The sequence below is a fragment of the Miscanthus floridulus genome, chromosome 7 (assembly GCF_019320115.1).
Source record: "Miscanthus floridulus cultivar M001 chromosome 7, ASM1932011v1, whole genome shotgun sequence".
In the NCBI taxonomy this organism is placed as follows: domain Eukaryota; kingdom Viridiplantae; phylum Streptophyta; class Magnoliopsida; order Poales; family Poaceae; genus Miscanthus; species Miscanthus floridulus.
The window spans coordinates 60,641,941-60,665,231 of record NC_089586.1 but is presented as its reverse complement, the minus strand read 5'-3'; the positions used below and the strand labels follow the sequence as shown (position 1 = coordinate 60,665,231).

Here is a 23,291-nt window from a genome sequence, read left to right as displayed (position 1 = left end):
CTCGAAAGGACAATGATGCCGCCGATTTTCTTGCAAAATTGGCCGCTAGGTGGGATCCGTCTCCATGTGGGGTCTTCATCAACTACGTCCATGAGCCATCCACCCGTGTCTTGGGAGGTCTGATCTAGACACACCCCGATGCCAAGCCGGCGCCTAGGGGCTCCGACCCGAATGCTAGCCTGATGCTCGGGGACTCCGACCCTAGTGCCTCCATGACGACGTTGCCCGCCGGTGTTGCCGTGTTGGCACTCGATCAAATCGACTGGTGAGCACCACTACTCACCTACCTCCTTAAGGAGGTTCTCCCACCCAAAAGTACTGAAGCACGACAGATCGCTCAACGCGCCAAGACCTTCGTCATGCTCGATGACGAACTCTAGAAATGGAGTCCATTGGGGATGCTCATGAAGTGCATCCCTACCAACCAGGGGAAGCAGCCCCTCCTTGAGGTCCATGCTAGGATCTATGAACATCACATGGCCCCAAGGTCGCTGGTCGGAAAAGCCTTTCGCCAAGGTTTTTACTGGCCCGCCGCACTATAAGATGCAGAGGAGGTCATCCGTAGGTGAGAGGGATGCCAATTCTATGCTCGGCAAACCCATTTGTCGGCACAGGAGCTTCAAACCATCCCCATCACCTGGCCATTTGTGGTCTAGGGCCTCAACATGGTAGGACCCCTCAAAAAGGGCCCAGGCAGCTTCACTCAACTACTCGTAGCGGTCAACAAGTTTACCAAGTGGATAGAGGCCAAGCCCATCACCAACATCTGCTCAGAAGAGGCGGTCAAATTATTATTCGACATCATCTACCGGTTCGGCGTTCCTAACTGTAGCATCACCGACCACAGGACTAACTTCACTAGAAAAAAGTTCCTTAGACTTCAGTGATGGATATGGCATCAGGATCAACTGTGCCTTGGTCGGACATCCACATACTAATGGTCAGGTCGAGCGTGGCTAATGGCATGGTCCTCCAAAGACTTAAGCCACGTATCTTCGACTGACTCAACAAGTATGTCGGGCGATGGGTTGCAGAGGTCCTCGCGATCCTCTAGAGCCTAAGAACGAACCCGAACTGATCCATAGGGTTCACACCCTTCTTCTTGGCTTATAGAGCTGAAGTAGTGCTGCCCTCCGACCTCGACCATGGTGCCCCGAGAGTAAAGGCTTTCGACCATGACCGAGCCATGGAGGCTCAGCAAGACGTAGTCGATTTGCTCGAGGAGGCCCACGAGACGACTAGCATCTACTCTGCTCACTACCAACAAACTCTCCATAGGTACCATGAAAGGAAGATCAGAGGAAGGATCCTCGATGTCAGCGATCTCATACTCCGGAGGACCCAATCAACGAAGGAGAAACACAAACTCTCTTCACCATGGGAAGGACCCTATATGGTGACCGAAGTGATCCGACCGGGTGCCTACCGACTGAAGGACGACAACGGCAATGTTCTCACTAACACTTGGAACATTGAATAGCTACGTTGTTTTTCCCCTAAATTCGGTCTTACTGCTTTTATTCAACACTAGCTCCTGTAAAGCACCCCAGCCTGAACACTTTCAGCCCAGGGTCGCTCAGGGTCTCCATAAGGGTACAATACTAAATACTACCTCTCTTTTTTACTATCACATGGTTAAAACTTTTCGCCCAAACAAAAGGGCATTCCATTCCATTGATTACCCTACGTGACTTTATTCTTACTCCCAACCAAGCGCACCCCGCCTTGACCTATGGTTATGAGCAGCCGAGCCTCGCGGGCCACGCCCAGGTTCTTAAAGTTGTAGCCTATGGAATGAATGGGTAGGTGTGAAAAAGAAAGGATAAGAACAAAGCTATGCTAGGATAAAAAAACAAGGAATGGATAGTGATTCTATCACAAAGCAGAACTGATGTATTCATTGATACAAAAACTGTTCACACAGGGGCTACCCCACAAACTTAACAATTACATTACTGACTACTTCTACTCCAAATGCTACTATTGTCGCTCGACGACATCAGCTGATGCCAAAGGTGAGGCCATGACGCATGCCATCGGACAAAACCAACACCGTAAGGACCCTGCCTGGTTCCGCTCCCTCGACTTCGATGAGCGCAATGGGTACCTCAAGGGCGTCGCACCCATAGATGCTCAGCAGAAGAGCATGGAGCTCCTGACCTTCTTATGTAGTCGACGCAGCTCCTGTATAGGGACACTGCCCGTCGAAGTATGGCCGTCATGGCTGGAGGATGTCTCATCAAACTTTATGAACTGGCCAACTTGAGCAGCTACAAGGGCAAAACCTCCCACCAGCGTAGCCCAGAGCATCTTCTCCTCTGACAAGACTCACCCAGAGAAGATTCACTAAAAGGAGTCCACATGCGGCTCCATCCCAACGAAAGCCTCACAGATGGTGATGAAGCCGGTAATGTGTTGTACCCTCCAGTGTGCCACCTCCTTCGACGGAAGCAGCACCTTCTTGGCGAAGGCAGCCAGCACCACCTCCTTGGGCAAAAGCAGCCCCTTCTCAGTGAAGGTGGCCAACACCACCTCATCTACGCTAGGATGACCTCTAGCTCGACATTGTGCTCCAAAATCATGAACGGGTTTGTGAGTTCTCCTTTCCCTCTCCCTTCCCCTATTTAAGGAGGAGATGCAGCAGTTGAAGAAGGGCAAAGGATTGGGGCAAAAACCCACTCCCTTCCCCCATTCAATGCGGATGGGAAACGACGGGACGCGCCCTGACCGATGGGATGCACCCCACCCGATGGAACGGTGCCTGGTCAGACGGGACTTGGCCTGGGTATGGCCCACCACTACCGCACGTCGGGTGCGAGAAACAAAGCGCCACCATGCGTAGGTGGCCCTCTGCCTTCCTAGGAGGGACTTGGAAAGGCCCAACTATGGGATCTCCACGTAGGAGAGACCATCGGGCTTCCTGAGTCAATCGGACAACTCAGGCAAACACTGAGAGATAGGTAAGGAGCAGAGGGATGCCCCATATAGGCCATGCTGACTCCATCATGAATGACAAGCATGGATCCTAGTCAGACATTTCAATTGGAGCTCCTTAAACCCCGTCACTCGAGTCATCAAGGTAACATTACTAACCCCCACTATTTCTTTATATAATCATTCATTCATCTATACACGCATTCATTCATTCCATACATCCAAAAGCATCGCATATGCAGTTGAATGCATCACAATGCTCCGTGTTGTGTCACGAAGCGGTAGTTGCCTCATTCAACATGAGCAATGACAAATCGGGGTTCGAAGGCTAGCCCACGAAGGGCTCGAGGCCGCCTCGCGTCAAACAGAGCCAGGGGAGAAAATGCGGATGAGCCCTGAACAGCCCTCGCCCAGTCTGCCCCAAGGCAAACAGGGTCATTTCAACCTTCTCATTCGATTCTAACCTCCCGCTAAACCCATAGAATCTCCATCGAGGGGAGGTCATCGGGCCACCTGGGTCGGTCTCTAGAATGACCCAGGCATCTACCGAGTTATAGGTTAAGGAGCAGTGGAGTGCCACATGAGGGCTATGCCAACCCCATCACGAATGATGGACCCGGACTTCACTCGAACATGCCCGTTAACGAGCTTACCGAGCACATCACTCGAGCCATCGAGGCAAGCCACGTTAGCTCAGCCCCTCCGGTCGCGAGATTGCGAGAAACCGTGGACAGGGTAACACACAAAACTCAACCGACCCCTACCAAAGCCCAACGGGGCTCAGGGGCTCAAGACACCTAAGCTGCCTTGGCCGCGCCTGACACCAGGATCCATGACTCTATCTCGCCCAATCCCTAAAATTACCTCGACTATGCCCGACGCCAGGATCCGCGACTCCATCGCTCCTGATCCCTAAAACTGCCTCGGCTACGCACGATGGGTCCACGAGTCCACCTCGCCCAATCCCTCAATTGTGCCCGATGCTAGGATCCACGACTTTATCTCGCCCGATCCCTAAAACTACCTCGGCTGTGCCCGACGCCAGGATCTGTGACTCTATCTCACCTGATCCCCAAAATTGCCTCGACTACGCATGATGGGTCCACGAGTCCGCCTCGCATGATCCCTCGGCTACGCTCGACGTGAGGATTTGCTACTCCATCTCGCTCGATCCCTAAAACTGCCTCGGCTATGCATGATGGGTCCGCGAGACCACCTCATCTGATCCCTCGGCTATGCCCGATGCCAGGATCCGCCACTCTATCTCATATGATCCCTAAAACTACCATGGCTACGCACGATGGGTCCATGAGTTCACCTCTCCCGATCCCTCGGCTACGCCCGATGCCAGGATCCATGACTTCATCTTGCCTGATCCCTAAAACTACCTCAGCTACGCACGACGGGTCCACGAGTCCGCCTCACCCGATCCCTTAGCTGTGCCCGATGCTAGGATCCGCGACTCCATCTTGCTCGATCCCTAAAACTGCCTCGGCAACACATGATGGGTTCGCGAGTACACCTCGCCCGATCCCTCGGCTGCGCCCGATGCTAGGATCTGCTACTCTATCTTGCCTGATCCCTCAAACTGCCTTGGCTATGCACGATGGGTCAGTGAGTCTGCCTCGCCCGATCCCTCGGCTGCGCCCGACGCTAGGATCCATGACTCCTTCTCACCGGATCCCTAAAACTGCCTCGGCTGTGCATGATAGGTCCATGAGTCCACCTCACCCAATCCCTCGGCTATGTCCGATGCCAGGATCCACAACTCTGTCTCGCTCGATCCCTAAAACTGCCTCGACTGCGCATGATGGGTCCGCGAGTCCACCTCGCTCGATCCCTCAGCTGCGCCCGACGCTAGGATCCGTGACTCTGTCTCGTCCGATCCCTAAAAATCGCCTTAGCTACGCACGATGGGTCCGCTAGTCCACCTTGCCCAATCCCTTGGCTGCGCCCGACACCAGGATCTGTGACTCCATCTCGCTCGATCCCTAAAACTACCTCGACTGCGCACGATGGGTCCACAGTCTGCCTCGCCCGATTGAATTAAGTGATTATATATGAATAGGTAACAAGGATGGTCCCATGCTATACTTGCCTTACACACCGATCCTTCGGTAAGCTTTAATCTTTGATGTCTTTCTTCTTCTTCTGGATCATCATGTGTATCTCACTGACTAGACAATCATAGAACACCACACAAACATCCATACACATACATGCATAGCATACAGTTGCATCTATATCAGAACAGTACACCAATCATAGAAAAATAAGTGAAAGAGATTGAAACATGATTCTACGCATCGCTACGTACACACAGTCACGAGAAGCACGCTAATCGGAGCTATGGTTGAAAAGTTACAACTACCGAAAGATTTGCTTAATACGTGGAAAAGATAACTATAGGCTTTATTTATGTTAACTTTATTAATTCATATAGATGAAAGATATTTTATAAACAATATGGATTAATTTAAGTCAATTTTAGATTTAAATTATAAAACAAAAGTAATACAACTTATATTTTATGTATAAAACTCAGTTACATAATCATTAATCAAGATATGATTTAAACTATGATTTTTATGAAATAGTAATATAGTAAACATCATTGCTAAAGCGTAGATCTCATCGTTACGAAACAAACGCAACTTGAATGGACTATTTCAGAGTTGAAATAAACAAGTTATGATTTAAACAAATTTTACGTTGGTTAATTAATAGATTAAATCTACTCATAAATTTCAAGTGTTGAAAACATGCCTAACAGTTGTATATTTATGTAGAAAACGTAAACACGGTCCTAACGCAACTCGAACGGATCAAATCGGACTTAAAACGTAAAAGTTACGCATAAAATAAGATCCAGTGGCATTCCTGTGAATATTTGAACTCAAATTTGAATTAAAACAATTAAGATTCTGAATTTAAATGTACTTTGGACTGGGCACACTAATTCTGGAATTTACAGGGTCCTAAACGAATAAAATCTGGGCGGATTTGTAATTATTTTGAACTGCTTTGGATCGCGGGTTGATTCACTAAAACCGAGGGGCTATTTTGTAAAACAGGCGCGGCTTTGACTGCGGTTGACCCTGCTGCTGACTGTGCTGACACGTGGCGGCATAGGGTTGGTGCGGCTCACCACGTGGTGGTGGACCAGTGCTGACGCGGTGGGGTGGAATGGGTCTACGGCCCATGGTGGACCGGTCACTTAACCTGAAGGGGTATATAATCGTGGCCGTTCAAAATAGATCCGATGGCGCAGGTGGGATCGGGGTGATTACCCGTCGCTGCATAGTGCCTCCGGCGAGGGCACCATGGCCGGCGGTGAACCGAGCACGGCGGCGGGCGTCGGGGGCGTTCCGGACTTCCTCGGTCGAAGCCGAAAGTTCGTACGTGAAGCGCAGGTCCTTGCGAACTCAACGGAGCGCCAAAAATGAGGACCAAGAACAACCGAGGCGGCTTCCCACGGTGGCGCCATGGCCGGCAGCTTGGGGCTTGTGGATGTGGCGTTCTAGTGGGCAATATGTTTAACTAGAAGCACAGGGGGGAGGAGAAGCTTACTACGAGTCGATTGGAGTGGAGCGCGGCGTCCGGGGAGTCTCCGAGGAGGCGGGGTCGGCGGCGGCAGTGGTGGCTGGAGAGATGAACGGAGAAAGGAGAAAGGGAGGTGCCTGGTTGGGGGCTTTATAGGCCTAGGGTGCTGCGTGGATGGAAGGGGAGCGGGGCTAATTGGTAGCTTGCCGAACGGGCGCGGTCGACTTGCCTTACACGGGCGCGCCATAGGCGGCGGCGAGAAAAGGAAGGAGGTGCTCGGGAAAGGAAAGAAAGGAACGGGGAAGAAAGGAAAGGGGCCGGCTGACTGGCAGGACCCACGGGCAGTGAGGGGGAAGGGCTGAGGCGCGCGGGCGTAGGCGCGCGGAGCAGTGGGCCGCGGAGGCGAGGTAGCAGGCCGGGGCGCGGGAAATGGGGAAGAGGGGATGCTGGGCCGTCCGGTTCCTTGGCTGGGCTGAAATGGAAGAAAGGAAGATTTTTTAAAATGAAATTCTTTTCTATTTCTAAATTCTATTTCCTTTCTTAATTCAAAATAATTTCAAATGTGAACCAAATCAAGCATAAATATGATTTAAAATATAATTTCTAATTCCAACATAAATGAACCAATTTTTGGTAAGTTTCCAAAAATAACTTTTTTTAAGTTCTTACATTTTCCAATTCCTTTTCTTTTTCTAATTTTCTTTTCTTTCTTTTCTTTTATTTCAAAGCCATTTTCAAACTCTTTTTCAAAAGCATTCTAACCATTTTGACTTTTAAACTAAAACCACTCAACCAATAAAATTAAATGCAATAGCATGTATGCATCAAACATATTGCTACCTTATAGTGTATTTTAATTTAATGAAAATTTTTATTTTCCTATATTTCATGTGCACAAAAATTCATAAGTAAATCATTTTAGCTCTATTTCAAAAGAGGCAATTTTTTTAGGGTGTTACAATTCTACCCCCTTAAGATGAATCTCGTCCCGAGATTCGAGAAAACTAGGGACAAGGAAGGGAAACAGAACTAGGAATAGAACTCAAATGAAACATTCCAACATTTCAACTTGCATTGTAAACTAGCTTAACAAGTTACATCTGTCCCATCTGCAAAGCTTAAGAACAAAAGATTTGGCTGCACGGACTACCCCTTTAAGTCAAGGGATACAGCTGTCCTGAATACAGAAATCTTAAACTCAAGGGCATAACTATCTTCATATGACACCCCCATCTTGACTTCTAACGTAGTTGTGTTACACCTCAAAGAGATGAGGAAAATCCATCTTCAATTGATTCTCATTTTCCCAGGTTGCATCTTCCTCTGATTGGTTATTCCATTGAACTTTACAAACATTAAGCACTTCTCCCTTAAGAGTTCCCTGGGCTCTTTCTAAGATTCTAACTGGATAATCACCATCTGACGGATGGAGCTCCTCCAAGGGTGTTTGTTCCTCTACACCATCATCTGGAAACTCACAGTCAACTTTACTATCCTCAGTATTCACACCTTCTATTAGATCATTTCCATTGTCATATTCCTCAGATGCAGGTTGAAAACCCTCATACTCAATTCTTTCTCCTGATGGTGTGGTTAGAAGCACCAAATGCTGGGCATACTTGATGACTCCTTTACATGCAGACATCCATCCCATTCCAAGAATAACATCAACGTCCACTAACTCTAATACAATAAGGTTTGCTTCAAATTTTATCCCCTTTATGTCAAGACTAACTTTTGGGCATATGTGGTTTGCCTTCATTTCTCCCCCTGGGGACTTAACTATCACTGGTTTCCTCATTGGTAGCATAGTTATCTTATGTTCTTTTACGTATGCACTAGAGATAAATGAATGTGACGCACTGGGGTCAAACATCACCATAGCATTGGCTGAACCTACTGCAATCCATCCATAAACGACCTTCTTAGCTCCATGAAGGGTAGTCATATTCACATTATTCAATTTTCCAAGGATGTAATTCTGTTTTAACTTATTACCATGCACCTGCTTCCCATGGACATTCTGTTCGTGCTCTTGAGAGCTGACCTGTTGCACTTTATCATCGGGTTGCGGATACTGATTCTGATCTATTCTCACAAGTAGATTCATAGGATGTGACTGATATTCTGGTTGCGTAGCAAACCAAGGTTGAGTGTTCCTTAGCTGGCATTGAAGATCACGTTTTCTCTTTTTCTCTTCCATTAGCTGAGTCTACGTCATCAAAGCTTGCTCTTTGGTTGGGGGACTTGACGGCGATGGGTTAGAGGTGGGAACATTCCTTCCAACATCTTGTGAAGCATTTCTCCTGGTAGAGGCCATCTGTTTCCAACATATGTGCATTAGGATTTAGTCATTCATAGCATTCCTTATTGTAGTTTCAAGAGATAACAAGTTAGGATTGATAGTATGAAAGACTAGAGAAAAACCCAGCCATCGGAATATCCAATTCTTCCACATGATACACTAGAATGCAAGAAAACTTCATCTTGCAAACCCTTCAACTTGGCTACCCCCCTTAAGATGAGTTAAAGTAGGGGACACCAAAGTATAGCTCACATCATCTTGTGATTGAAGTCTACTGTTGTCCAAAAATTCCTCATGACTTCTTTTTATCGTCCAAAATCAGAGATATGAATCGATAGAGACAGGCTGCTCCAAAGACAGGATAGGTAAAACAAAAGAAAACCATAACCCAACTATTTATTTCATTAATCCTTATACCTTAGGCCTATAAACTAAATGAAATTGTGGGAACACCCAACAAGATCATTGCAATCATTACAAAGATGCAAAACAAGCATAAACATAATGACAATTCAACAAAGCACCTAAATATGCACAACTCAATCATTGACTCAACTTGCGATACTATCGTTTTTATTACATAAAGGGCACAAACTCCTATACCCTAACTAAGGATCTTGAGTAGTCTAGCATAACTTCTTCATTCGTCAATTTCACCAAATGCTTCTTTTGGGTTGGTTATCACTGACACTTCCTGGTGGCAGTCCGGTAGTGATCTGACTCTGGCTACTTTCATGGTGTACTTGTTGATTCTTCTATGGGCAAGATTTAACATAATGTTCCTTCTGCTGGCAATGATGACACCTTCTCTTAGCTAGGTCTTTTGTGATGTCATACTCTATGGAATTGTTATTTGGTGTTTTGTTAGCTTTCTAACTCTGAAGATTCACCTTGGTTTGACTGATCTGTTTTCTAGCTTGCTTGGTCTTTCGAGGTTGAAACTCCTTATAGGTGGTAGTCCACCCATCTATGCATACCTCATGTGAAGTAGTTTTAGCTTGAGAAGCTTCTAACTCTTTATAGTTTAGATTCATCTGACTATGGGTCAGAGCTAGATGTGATGAATCCAAATGTCGATTGCTTCCCAATACTTGCTCTGTTGAGACCTCCATTCTCTTCTTATCCATATTAGCTTCACAACTTGGGTTCACCTTAATTCCCTTCTTATTAGACTTGTCTTGAAAACAGGGAAAACTAAAATGTTTATAGCACTAACATGGATCCTGACTTCCAAGAGTCTTGCTATGAACACCCTCATTATTTAATACTTTGAGTTCTCTCTTACATCCTTGGGTACCACCACGCTTCCACTGCGCAAACTAGAATGTAGGACACTTCATCTTTTTCCAAGCTTCTACGACTTGTCTCTTTACTGGTCCCTTTGGTATGTTGGTTTGACCTTGTAACAAGCACTATTGAAACTCCTATGTTGAGTTATTCCTTCTAGCACTTGTTGTTGTATAGCTACAGGCTTCTCCTTGTCGAATGCAGTCACGGATAATGTAGCTTGATCCTCCTAATTTCTGATGCTAGTGGTTTCTTCATTACGACCCATCTATTTAGATGAAAAGAGAGGATTCAGGATAGAGACAAGGTTTTCATAACAGAACAGAGGCGGAAGTGAGCATAACTTTTTGCAAATAACAAGGTTAGAGGGAAAGAAAGAAGTAAGCAGAGATGAAGGCATGCTAATACGTCCAGTTCTAACTAGGCTTGCGTCCTACAGTTAGCATTGCTCTGATACCACTTTGTAGCACCCGGTTTTAAAGACAAAACCAGATACACACTATATGTGAGCCCAGGAAGTCAAATCTCACATATAGCCACAAATAAGGGTAATATCAAAAGACAATACTTATTACATAACGTATGAGTAAAAGAAAAGTACCCTCGGAGTATAGACAGTGGAAAGTTGACTCCGATCTTCTGGCGAGGACTCCGAATCCACAGGGACGACTGACTGGTTGACCATAAGTCTAACTCTTCCAAACCAGCAATCTGGTACCCATCCAGGATTTTTATCCAATGTATAGAAAATAAAGCAAGTGTAAGTACATGTCGTACTTAACAATTATATCATGGGGTTCATGAGGCTCAAAAAGGCTGACACTGGTTTAACTGCGATTAGCTTTAATAGATCACATTTTTAGCAATTGGCTGGCAACAAGTTTATCCATAAGCCCATAAACTCATGATCAAGTAAACATGAATAATGTATAGCATAAACGATTAATTATTAACATCATCATTATCCATTAGTGATCATCTCTATTCCATAAGGGTCCAAGGTCGCTCGTGTCCGTGAGCACGGCTGTTATAACAGTTTTACACTCTGCAGAGGTTGTACACGTTCACTGTGAGTCATGATTTACCCTTTCGCTCGAGGTGATCAACCTCTTGACCCACTACCAAGGAAGGTCGACAGGGTTCACTATGAAGCCTTTCAAAGGTTCGTCTAACAAGTTAGGGCCGCTAAGGTTTACCCATCAATAAGCATGAACCCCCCTCCAAGTAGTGACTAGCAAGTGCACCAACTTGGCAGACCGAGATCATACCCGTTGGAGCCCCTCTTGCGCCGTAAAGGTAACCACTAACAAGCTAGAAAAGGTCCTCATACTGAGCTAAAGCCAGAGCCATATGGCCCTCATAGCTGTACTGTAAGTCCCGGATGATCACTTACAGATAAGTCCTTAGGGAGAGGAATCTGAAGCATATAAACACTTCAGCCCCCTGGTTCCATGTTACTAAAAAGTCATGTTTTAACATTTATTGCATATATCATTAGTCAAGTTACAAGATCATGGTTTTGATTAAGCCCTAGCAAAAACTATTCCATGCAATATCCCAAAGGTATCAAGGTGCAAGATATCAAATATCTAGGATATCCTTAATGGTAACAAGGGAGACACATGCAATATGAATTAAGTGATTATATATGAATAGGTAACAAGGATGGTCCCATGCTATACTTGCCTTACACACCGATCCTTCGGTAAGCTTTAATCTTTGATGTCTTTCTTCTTCTTCTGGATCATCATGTGTATCTCACCGACTAGACAATCGTAGAACACCACACAAACATCCATACACATACATGCATAGCATACAGTTGCATCTATATCAGAACAGTACACCAATCATAGAAAAATAAGTGAAAGAGATTGAAACATGATTCTACGCATCGCTACGTACACACAGTCGCGAGAAGCACGCTAATCGGAGCTACGGTTGAAAAGTTACAACTACCGAAAGATTTGCTTAATACGTGGAAAAGATAACTATAGGCTTTATTTATGTTAACTTTATTAATTCATATAGATGAAAGATATTTTATAAACAATATGGATTAATTTAAGTCAATTTTAGATTTAAATTATAAAACAAAAGTAATACAACTTATATTTTATGTATAAAACTCAGTTACATAATCATTAATCAAGATATGATTTAAACTATGATTTTTATGAAATAGTAATATAGTAAACATCATTGCTAAAGCGTAGATCTCATCGTTATGAAACAAACGCAACTTGAATGGACTATTTCAGAGTTGAAATAAACAAGTTATGATTTAAACAAATTTTACGTTGGTTAATTAATAGATTAAATCTACTCATAAATTTCAAGTGTTGAAAACATGCCTAATAGTTGTATATTCATGTAGAAAATGTAAACACGGTCCTAACGCAACTCGAACGGATCAAATCGGACTTAAAACGTAAAAGTTACGCATAAAATAAGATCCAGTGGCATTCCTGTGAATATTTGAACTCAAATTTGAATTAAAACAATTAAGATTCTGAATTTAAATGTACTTTGGACTGGGCACACTAATTCTGGAATTTACAGGGTCCTAAACGAATAAAATCTGGGCGGATTTGTAATTATTTTGAACTGCTTTGGATCGTGGGTTGATTCACTAAAAACCGAGGGGCTATTTTGTAAAACAGGCGCGGCTTTGACTGCGGTTGACCCTGCTGCTGACTGTGCTAACACGTGGCGGCATAGGGTTGGTGCGGCTCACCACGTGGCGGTGGACCAGTGCTGACGCGGTGGGGTGGAACGGGTCTACGGCCCACGGTGGACCGGTCACTTAACCTGAAGGGGTATCTAATCGTGGCCGTTCAAAATAGATCCAATGGCGCAGGTGGGATCGGGTGATTACCCGTCGCTGCATAGTGCCTCCGGCGAGGGCACCATGGCCGGCGGTGAACCGGGCACGGCGGCGGGCGGCGGGGGCGTTCCGGACTTCCTCGGTCGAAGCCGAAAGTTCGTACGTGAAGCGCAGGTCCTTGCGAACTCAACGGAGCGCCAAAAATGAGGACCGAGAACAAACCGAGGCGGCTTCCTGCGGTGGCGCCATGGCCGGCAGCTCGGGGCTTGCGGATGTGGCGTTCTAGTGGGCAATATGTTTAACTGGAAGCATAGGGGGGAGGAGAAGCTTACTGCGAGTCGATTGGAGCGGAGCGCGGCGTCCGGGGAGTCTCTGAGGAGGCGGGGTCGACGGCGGCAGTGGTGGCTGGAGAGATGAATGGAGAAAGGAGAAAGGGAGGCGCCCAGTTGGGGGCTTTATAGGCCTAGGGTGCTGTGTGGATGGAAGGGGAGCGGGGCTGATTGGTAGCTTGCCGAACGGGCGCGGTCGACTTGCCTTACACGGGCGCGCCATCGGCGGCGGCGAGAAAAGGAAGGAGGTGCTCGGGAAAGGAAAGAAAGGAACGGGGAAGAAAGGAAAGGGGCCGGCTGACTGGCAGGACCCGCGGGCAGTGAGGGGGAAGGGGTGAGGCGCGCGGGCGTAGGCGCGCGGAGCAGTGGGCCACGGAGGCGAGGTCGCAGGCCGGGCGCGGGAAATGGGGAAGAGGGGATGCTGGGCCGTCCAGTTCCTTGGCTGGGCTGAAATGGAAGAAAGGAAGATTTTTTAAAATGAAATTCTTTTCTATTTCTAAATTCTATTTCCTTTCTTAATTCAAAACAATTTCAAATGTGAACCAAATCAAGCATAAATATGATTTAAAATATAATTTCTAATTCCAACATAAATGAACCAATTTTTGGTAAGTTTCCAAAAATAACTTTTTTTTAAGTTCTTACATTTTCCAATTCCTTTTCTTTTTCTAATTTTCTTTTATTTCTTTTCTTTTATTTCAAAGCCATTTTCAAACTCTTTTTCAAAAGCATTCTAACCATTTTGACTTTTAAACTAAAACCACTTAACCAATAAAATTAAATGCAATAGCATGTATGCATCAAACATATTGCTACCTTATAGTGTATTTTAATTTAATGAAAATTTTTATTTTCCTATATTTCATGTGCACAAAAATTCATAAGTAAATCATTTTAGCTCTATTTCAAAAGAGGCAATTTTTTTAGGGTGTTACAGGGCATCTCCACCATAGGCATTGCCTAAGGCATGAGTGAGCTCACTCACCTTCTTCTTGAGGGTCTCATTTTCTACCATTAGTGAGGCATCACAAGTGAAACCATCACTCAAAGGTGAAGTAGAAGTGGTAGTGCTACAAGAAGGGTTAGTGGGAGCAACAACAATGGGCTTATAAAAAGATTTATCAATAATGTCACATGTTATGCCTACATCACATGATACTATAACCCTTTCCTTTTCTTGATCAAGAAGCATGGAGTGAGCCTTTTCAAGCTTGGTGTGAGCTTTGCCAAGCTTCTTATGGGCTTCCACTAGCCTCTCGTGAGTAGCATGAGCTCATCAAAGGATTGCTCAAGAGCACTAAGCTTCTTTTGCAATTCTTTGCACTTCTTGCTTTTCTTGTTAATTATTGAGTCAGCTTGTTCTAGCATATTCATTAGTTGTTCACTTGAGAATTCATCATCACCACTATCATTTTCACTTTCACTATCATCATTTTCGCTCTCATCATATTTTACCTTGGAGCCCGTGGCCATGAAGCATGATGGAGTGTCAAATAGTGAAGGCTTGTTGTTGATAGCAATGCTTGCTAGAGCCTTCTTCTTGGATGCCTTGTCATCATCACTTGAATCATCATCGGTGGAGGCATCACTATCCCATGTGACAACATAGGATGCACCCTTCTTCTTCTTCTTAAAGGTCATCTTCTTCTCTTTCTTCTCCTTCTTCTCTTTCTTGTTCTTCTTCTTCTCATTATCCTCATTGTCACTATTGTAGGGACAATCCGCTACAACATGATCGGGGCTCTTGCACTTGTAGCACAACCTCACATACTCCTTGTTCTTGAAATGATCTCTTCTCTTCCTTGCACCATAGCCTTTCCTCTTCATCATCTTGCCAAACTTATGCACAAAGAGAGCTAGTGCTTCATCATCACTATCATCATGAGAGCATTCTTCATCACTTGATTCTTCCTTCTTAGCCTTGCCCTTGATCTTGTTCTTGGAGGATGAAGTACCGGCCTTGAATGCTGCACTCTTCTTCTTGTCTTCCTCCTTCACAATTTCTTCATCATCACTATTGTATTGGTCCTCGGTCATCACATCACCAAGCATCTCATTTGGAGTGACATCCTTCAATCCACCCCTAAAGATGATAGTTCTCAATGTCTTGAATCTCTTTGGCAAACACATCAAGAACTTGTGAGAGAAGTCCTCATCCTTCACCTTCTCACACAAACTCTTGAGATCATTGATGATGACTTGTAGCCTATAGAACATCTCTAGAATGGACTCATCATCCTTCATCTTGAAATTTGATAGCTTGTCTTTGAGCATGTATAGCTTGGCACTTTTTACCATTGAAATGCTCTCATATGTTTCTTCTAGTCTCACCAAAACTTCACTTGCCTTCTCAAGATCTTTGATTTGCTCAAACACCTTTGAATCAATGCCATTGTATATTGTGTTGAGTGCCATAGTGTTGCATTGCTAGTAGATCTTATCATTATCGGTGAGATTGGTAGGGTCAATGATCACAAACTCATTCTCTACCATATTCCACACCTTGTCATTGATTGAACCAAGGTACATCTTCATCTTTCTCTTCCAATAATAAAAAGATGTGCCATCAAAGAACAGTGGTTTACCCCCAACATGGTTGAACACAATTTGAACCATATTTTACACCGAAGGTTGTTAAGCCTTGAAACAAATGGTGACCATGGCTCTGATACAACTTGAAAGGTCCTAATATGGCTAGAGGGAGGTGAATAGCCTATTTTAAGAATTCTACAAACCAACTAGAGCAATTTGATTAGTTTGACAAAAAGTGAAATGCAAACTTGCCCTAGCTCTACAAGGGTTGCAAGCCACCTATCCAACAATTTTAGTTACTATGATCACCAAGCACACGATTGGCTATGTCACTACTCACTAAGAGATCTCAAACTTGCTACACTAAAGAGCTCCATTAGATGAACTTAAGCTACAAAGCAAGCTCTCAATTCTAGCTACACTAAAGTGCTTGCTACAACTAGTTTGCGGGAATGTAAATGAGAGAGTAGGGTGATTATACCACCACATAGAGGAGTGAACCAATCACAAGATAAATACCAATTCAATCACCAGGAGAATACCAAAGGGCAAGAGACAACCAATTTTTCTCCTGAGGGTCACGTGCTTGCCGACACGCTAGTCCCCGTTATGTCAACCAACACTTGGTGGTTCGGCAGCTAAGAGGTGTTGCATGAACCTCGTCCATACAATTGGACACCGTAAGAACCTACCCACAAGTGAGGTAACTCAATGACACGAGTAATCCACTAGAGTTACCTTTCGGCACTCTATCGAGGAAGGCACAAGACCCCACAATCACCAGGAGATGGCCACGAACAATCACCAACTTGTGCCAATCCTCCTTCGCTGCTCCAAGCTGTCTAGGTGGTGGCAACCACCAAGAGTAACAAGAAATCCACAGCTCCAACGATCCCCAAGTGCCACTAGATGTAATCACTTAAGCAAATGCACTAGGAATCACTCCCAATCTCACTATGATATGAATCAAAAAATGAAAATGAGTGAGAGGTGTTTGCTTAGGCTCACAAGGATGTCAAGTATGTCAAAGTGCTAAGAGAGACACCATAGAGCTGACCCCCAACTATTTATAGAGCCCCCAAAGAAATAGAGCTGTTGCTCTGCTCGGGGCTGACTGGACTCGATTGACCGGATACACTCCAGCATCCAGTCACTAGCGTCCGATCCTCAAATGGCCTAAATGTGGCTGAGCTTCAAACCTCTCGCGTTAGATCTCAATGGTCAAGTTCTTAAGCCCGCATTGTTAATGATTGACCAGATGCGCTAGAGGAAGTGACCGGACTCACCACCACATGGAGTCCAATCATTTACAGAGAGCATCCAAAGCGACCGGATACATCAGGTCAACATTGACCTAACATGCCCCAGCATCCGGTCCTCTGACTATTCCTTCACACGTGCAAGCCAAGCTGATGTCACCATACGTCATGCCCCACCTGACACAGGGCCGGTGTGTCTGATCGTGCCACCATGCCACTAGCCAATAAGTGATGGACACACCGATTGAGCCAGGGCCAGCATCTAGTCGTTCCTCCTCAATCTCGACCAACCATGTTGCCTCATCGATAAATGACTGGACATGCCTGGGGTGAGTCCAGTCACCTCGCGACCAGCGTTTGGATGTGGACCTTCTCCTCTTTTTCTTTTTCTAAGTCCACAACCGCTTCACCCTTGCTTCCAACTTGCTAACCACAAAGTGTAGAAATTGTGTGCACGTGTGTTAGCATTTTTCAAAGCATTTTACAAGGGTCAATGTTAGCACACTAGGTTCCTAAATGCATATGCAAGAATCATGTCACCTAGTGGCACTCGATAAACCATTTAGCCAAAAATTTTCCCTCTTTATAGTATGGCTATCGGTCCTAAGTCACTCACACCCTCTATGGTGTCTTGATTGCAAAACAAAAACCTATCTTATACCTTTGCCTTGATCTTCTCAGTTTTTGTTTTTCTCTTTCTTCTTTTCCAAGTTGAGCTTGATCATCATCAACACATGTCCATCTTCATCTCCATGGACCTCATCTTGCTCTATCACTTGGATTGGACCACCTTTTCTAATTCACACACTTAGATCAAAGGTTAGTCCTAGGTTTCATCAATTATCCAAAACCAAACTAGGGCTTTCAATCTCCCCCTTTTTGGCAATTGATGACAACCTATTTACAAAGATATTGAATGAAATCTTTTTGGATTCATGTTGCTTGCCCAAGAATATTACCATGTTTAAAGATTATGGACAAGTTTCATCCACCCAAATTGGTAGTATTAGCTCCCCAACATATGTGCTAAGAGTTTGGATTTGAAAGCATGCATATATGCATGGATTAGAAGTTTGGGAGAGTAATAGCTACCAAATGATGCTAAGGTGTAAAGAATGGACCTTTAAAGCGTGATACCAATCAGAGTTGCCAATATACACCATCCTTAGCACCATTAGTAACTAGACATTCTAAAAACTAGAAAACCCCATGAGATCAATATTATATGAAAGGGTCTAGTTTTTACATGATAAGCACAAGTCTAGTTATTCTTCCTATGCATGCTAGTGCTTCATTCATCATTTAAGTTACTACTAGCATACACCACACAAGCATGATATGGAATTTAAAACTTGTGCCATGCAAGCAAACATATGTAATGCACATACAAGTGCAACATACAAGTTTATGAGCTTACTCCCCCTACTTGTGTGCTACAAACTTTAATTGATCCCCTTCATTTCTCCTATCTTATCTTTTTGTTACTTCTCCCCCTTTTGCAATATCTTTGTGAATTTCTCTCCCCCTTTGTCATCGATGACCACAAAAGGTGAGATCAAATTTTAGATAGGTTGTGGTGAAACCATGTGAAGTGAGGATCATTTTTCCAATTTGGTTCAATCTAGATCACTTGCAAAAGATATTTAACTCAGTTTGATCCAAGGGCAAGCTTCTTCACACCTCCAAATGAGGGTTATCGTGCACCATGTCGAGTTAAAAACTTATAGCTCATTTTCTAGATCAAACACTAGGTTCACAAGCCCACAAACATGCCATATGCTACCACTAGATCATTTCAAGCATACAAGTTATAGCGGTACCATACAAGCATCAAATTCATTTGACTTTCATAAATGAGCCTAAGACAAGATAGGAATGACTAGATGCACTAAACAAGTCCTTAGCAATAGATGAATGACATGTCAATCAACTTTACCTTGCTTTGCTCAAAGGAGAGGCATGTAATATATGGGGGTGCATCAACACATATTTAAGAAGTCAAGTATGTTCAATTCATTCCTTAGCTTGCAAAACCTCTTCTCATCAAGTGGCTTGGTGAAGATATCGGCAAGTTGATCATCGATGCCCACACTTTCAATGCAAATATCCCCTTTATGCTGGTGATCTCTAATAAAATGATGGCAGAGATCTATGTGCTTTGTTCTTAAATGTTGAACTAGGTTGTTGGTGAGCTTCACGGCACTCTCATTGTCACATAGCAATGGCACTTGTTTGAATTTGATTCCAAAGTCACTCAAAGTTGCCTTCATCCAAAGTAATTGGGCACAACAACAACCGGTCAAAATGTACTCTGCTTCGGCGGTTAACAGTGCTACACTATTTTACTTCTTTGATGACTAAGACACAAGTGATCTTCCCAATAATTAACATGTGCCCGATGTGCTCTTTCTCTCAACTTTGCATCCCGCATAATCGGAGTCTGAATATCCAATCAACTAAAATCTAGCTCCTTTGGGATACCACAATCCAACATTTTGTGTATGCTTTAAGTACCTCAAAATTCTCTTAGTTGCCCTCAAATGACTCTCTCTAGGTGAGGTTTGAAATCTAGCATACATGCATACACTAAACATCACATCCGCCCTTGATGCAGTCACATAGAGTAGGCTTCCAATCATAGACCGATACATCTTTTGATCCACCATGTTGCCACTAGCATCACTATCCAAGCTTCCATTTGTCCCCATTGGTGTACTAACAGCTTTAGCATCATCTGTTCCAAACTTCTTGAGCATGTCTTTGATGTACTTGCCTTGACACACGAATGTGTCATTCTTCATTTGCTTGATTTGAAGACCATGGAAGTAACTAAGAACTTGATTCTACGCGCTAGGGAAGGCTCCCGCCTATGCGCCACCCCATCATCACCGAGACAGAGCATGCTCGGCACGTTGTATCCCTCGGGGGCACAATGCACAGAGGAGATGTGCATGAGGCTGGCCTTTGGGTGCTACCTCTCCATAGAGCTTTGAGCCTACTATACCACCATAGTTTTTATCAAGTCTCATAGCTCCTTGTTGGTATATTTAAGACACACATAGATTAAAGTTCCACAAGCATGTGGATACCGCTGTAGCTTTCACCTAGAAGTATTCCAAATATCATATCCATAGGGAAATGTGTGAGATTGACTATAGTCTAACTTAACTAGGGGTAGCAACAAGGTTATGGATAAATAGGAGCGTATAGAGGATTACTAAGGTTCTCTAGTTCTAACTTGGGTAAGCTATGCCTTCTATTGTTCAACTAGGGACATTACTAAGGAAAGACATCAGTAGAGGATGCTTTCCATAGTAATCGGGTCCAATTTGGCCCACAAATGGGAGGTGGACTACAAAGGACTCAACAAGAATGTCACAATCGCGATCTACCACTGGTCTAGAATGCAGGTGCATCCATGATTAACCTAAGTCTAAGCACCATGCTTACATTTATGATTAATACTTTACTCCCCCTATGAATAGAATAAAGCACTCAAAAGAGCGGCAAACCTAATAAACAATATAAACACGATACTTACTTGAATTAGAAGTTGATTACTAGAGAAATCTTAGAAGCAAGCTCAAGTGGAACTTGATTCTACCAAGGTACAAGTTGTACAGAGAGCACCGATAGGCCGGCACCTCCTCCAAACTCTTCCCTCACTCTCTATCTCACTATTTCTATTCACAAGACTAGATCCTAACTTGGAGGACTAATCTTCTCTTGGTAGCTGGCTCTGATCCTAATGATGAGGATATGAATTAGGGTTTTAGGATGGCTCTCCTAGAGGAGGTACAGGGGCGTATATATAGGGGGCAACATCAAATCTAGACCCTCAGATCAAACTGACCTTGAGCAACAGCGTAGATTTGATCTTTAAGGCGGTGGAGAACTGACGTAGCAAGGAGAGGCTGATCTATGGGCTGTAACACCTAGTTTTCCAAAGAAAACCAAGCTCGCCATATGTGTGCCCAGGAAGTCCACACATACAACAATAGAATGGAAACAATATTATTAAATAACATAAACATAGCTATATTAACACTTATATCAGAGTATCGCTGAATGGTAACTAATCTTCAAGCTCCATTCTTCACAAGGATGGTAGACTAGGGGGAACGTACGCCTAGCACTTCCATTAATCTTCTAGGAACTCCTCCATGTCTTCTTAAATCTTTTGAGCACTTCTACTAGAGACTAGTGTGGAGGAAATAGCTAGGGTGAGCACATGTCATACTCAGCAAATATAACATGGGGTTCATGAGACTCAAAAGGATGACACTGGTTTACTACGGTTAGCTTTTAATGAGTCACAATTTTAAGCAAGTGAGTAGCAACAAGTTTATCATAAGCCCATATAAACACATGATCAGGTAAACATGGATAATGAATAGCATAAATAATTAAACATTAATGATCATCTATTCCGTAAGAGTTCCAAGGCCGCTCATGACCATCAACATGGCTAATATACCAGTTTTACACTCTATAGAGGTTGTACACTTTTACCATGAGCCATGATTTACCCTTTTGCCCGAGGTAGCTAGCCTCTTTGTAATAACCCAGGTGTTAGCCATATGCTAAGCAGTGGTTTTGTGCTCAAACATGACAGGATAAGTGGTGATGAAGGTGTCAAGGTCAAATCTATGAAAATGAGCCCCAACTTAAACTTGGACAACACACCTTTACATACATGTTGACCCTTTTCAAATGTATACCTGAGTAATGTTGAAGGTGCTTCTTCCATGTGCCTCATATTAATTTCCACCCACACTAACAATTGGAAAAGTTTTATGAAGTTTGGAACCAAGAAGTCACATGAAATGATAAGTTATAACCTTGATTGAATTGCTTTATTAAGTGAATGGAAACATGGGATGTCGACCAAACCTTGCAACCTTGCTAAAATAGCTCCAATTCGACTTATGAACAAAAGTCATGAAGGGTTCATGTTGAGCAAATACCAAGAAAATGCCCCAATCGGTCTAAAACTTTAATTTAGGGTTTATCGTGATGCTGTTTTGACCAAGATCAAATAATAGTGTGGAAACAAGTTATAAAGTTTCACCTTAAATAAAAGTTTAAGTTTAAGTGGAGTTCTACAAACTTTATTTTTGGACCAAGACCTGATTCAACTTCTAAATGTCTCATATAGTGATCTCAATTTTGAATGCAGAGCTGTTTTGGCCTCTCAGAAATCTTTCTAAGTCCCTGATCGGCAACAAGTTGACATGTTGTGACATTTTTATCTTCCAAATTCATATGGCAGCTCAATTTAATTCCTTAATATGAGTTGGAGTACACTGTGTGGAGGAAACAACAAAACAAGTCTCATCACTTTTGGAGCACGTTTGGACATTCAAAGGTAGTTCCAAAAATAGTTAATGGCACTGAATTACTTTGCCAATGCCTGAATGTTCTAAGTCTGAATTCAGTTTTGGGTACTCATCTTTGGAGGTTTGTATCTTGCAAACCAAGCATAACCAATCCTAAATCATTTAATCAAAGTTGTAGATTACATTAAGTAGAACAACTTTTGTTTAAGTACCAAGACCTTGTTCAGCCTCTAACCTAGCCAATTAGGAACCCCAAGATCAAATCTAGTGCTATTTTGGGATCTCGAAATTTTGGCTAAGTCTAAGATTACAATGATGGTTGGCATTTTGCATTCTCGGATTTTTATTAAGCAACTCAAGTTGAGCCAAATATAAAAGTTGGAGAAACTTCTATGGAGAAGGCCTAGGAAGAAGTTGGATTAAGTTTGACCAAGTCTTGACCAAGGAATTGAAGCCCAAGCTGAAGCTTGTTAACCCTCTGATACTGCCGTATTTGAACTTGATTACCCATTAATCCATTTCTCTAATGACTTGGCGCCCTTAATGAAATTTGTAGAGTAGTTTGTGGGCTTAAACTTTGCTTTTGGGCCCAAGGTCCAATTCGGCCCATAACTAGCCCAAAAATGCTTCCCACGCCGACCCCACCATCACCCAGCACGTGCTCGACGAATTGCCGATGCGTCCTCCATGCGCCGGATGCGCCCTCACCATTGCTACCATGTGCTCCTACACTGCTCTCTCTCCCTCTCGCACGTGGGATGGCAGCAAGCACTCCCAGGCATGCTCTCTCACTCACACTCGCCACTCGCTCGCCCTCCCTTGCCTTTGCCGAGCACACAGAGCGTGCATGGCCATGGCCACCGATGCCCTACTTCATTGGCCACCGCCTACTCCCTGTTGTTGTGCTCTCTCTCTATCCCAACTGAGCACGGCACC

General features: G+C 44.0%; 1 protein-coding gene across 1 annotated transcript; it reads right to left on the bottom strand.

Moving 5' to 3' along the window:
- Positions 1–7,732: 7,732 nt before the first annotated feature.
- On the bottom strand, positions 7,733–15,262 carry LOC136465571 (protein PXR1-like). The gene is made up of 2 exons (XM_066464250.1): positions 14,788–15,262; positions 7,733–8,106 (listed from the first exon to the last, which is right to left on the bottom strand). Exons 1-2 carry the CDS (start codon positions 15,260–15,262, stop codon positions 7,733–7,735), a joined length of 849 nt encoding a protein of 282 aa, XP_066320347.1.
- Positions 15,263–23,291: the final 8,029 nt, after the last annotated feature.

Coding starts and splice junctions, on each gene's coding strand:
- LOC136465571 (XM_066464250.1), bottom strand. CDS start 15,262: ATGACCGAGGACCAATACAATAGTGATGATGAAGAAATTGTGAAGGAG. Junction 8,107..14,787: donor CTCCACCGATGATGATTCAA/GTGATGATGACA, acceptor CTGCATGTAAAG/GAGTCATCAAGTATGCCCAG.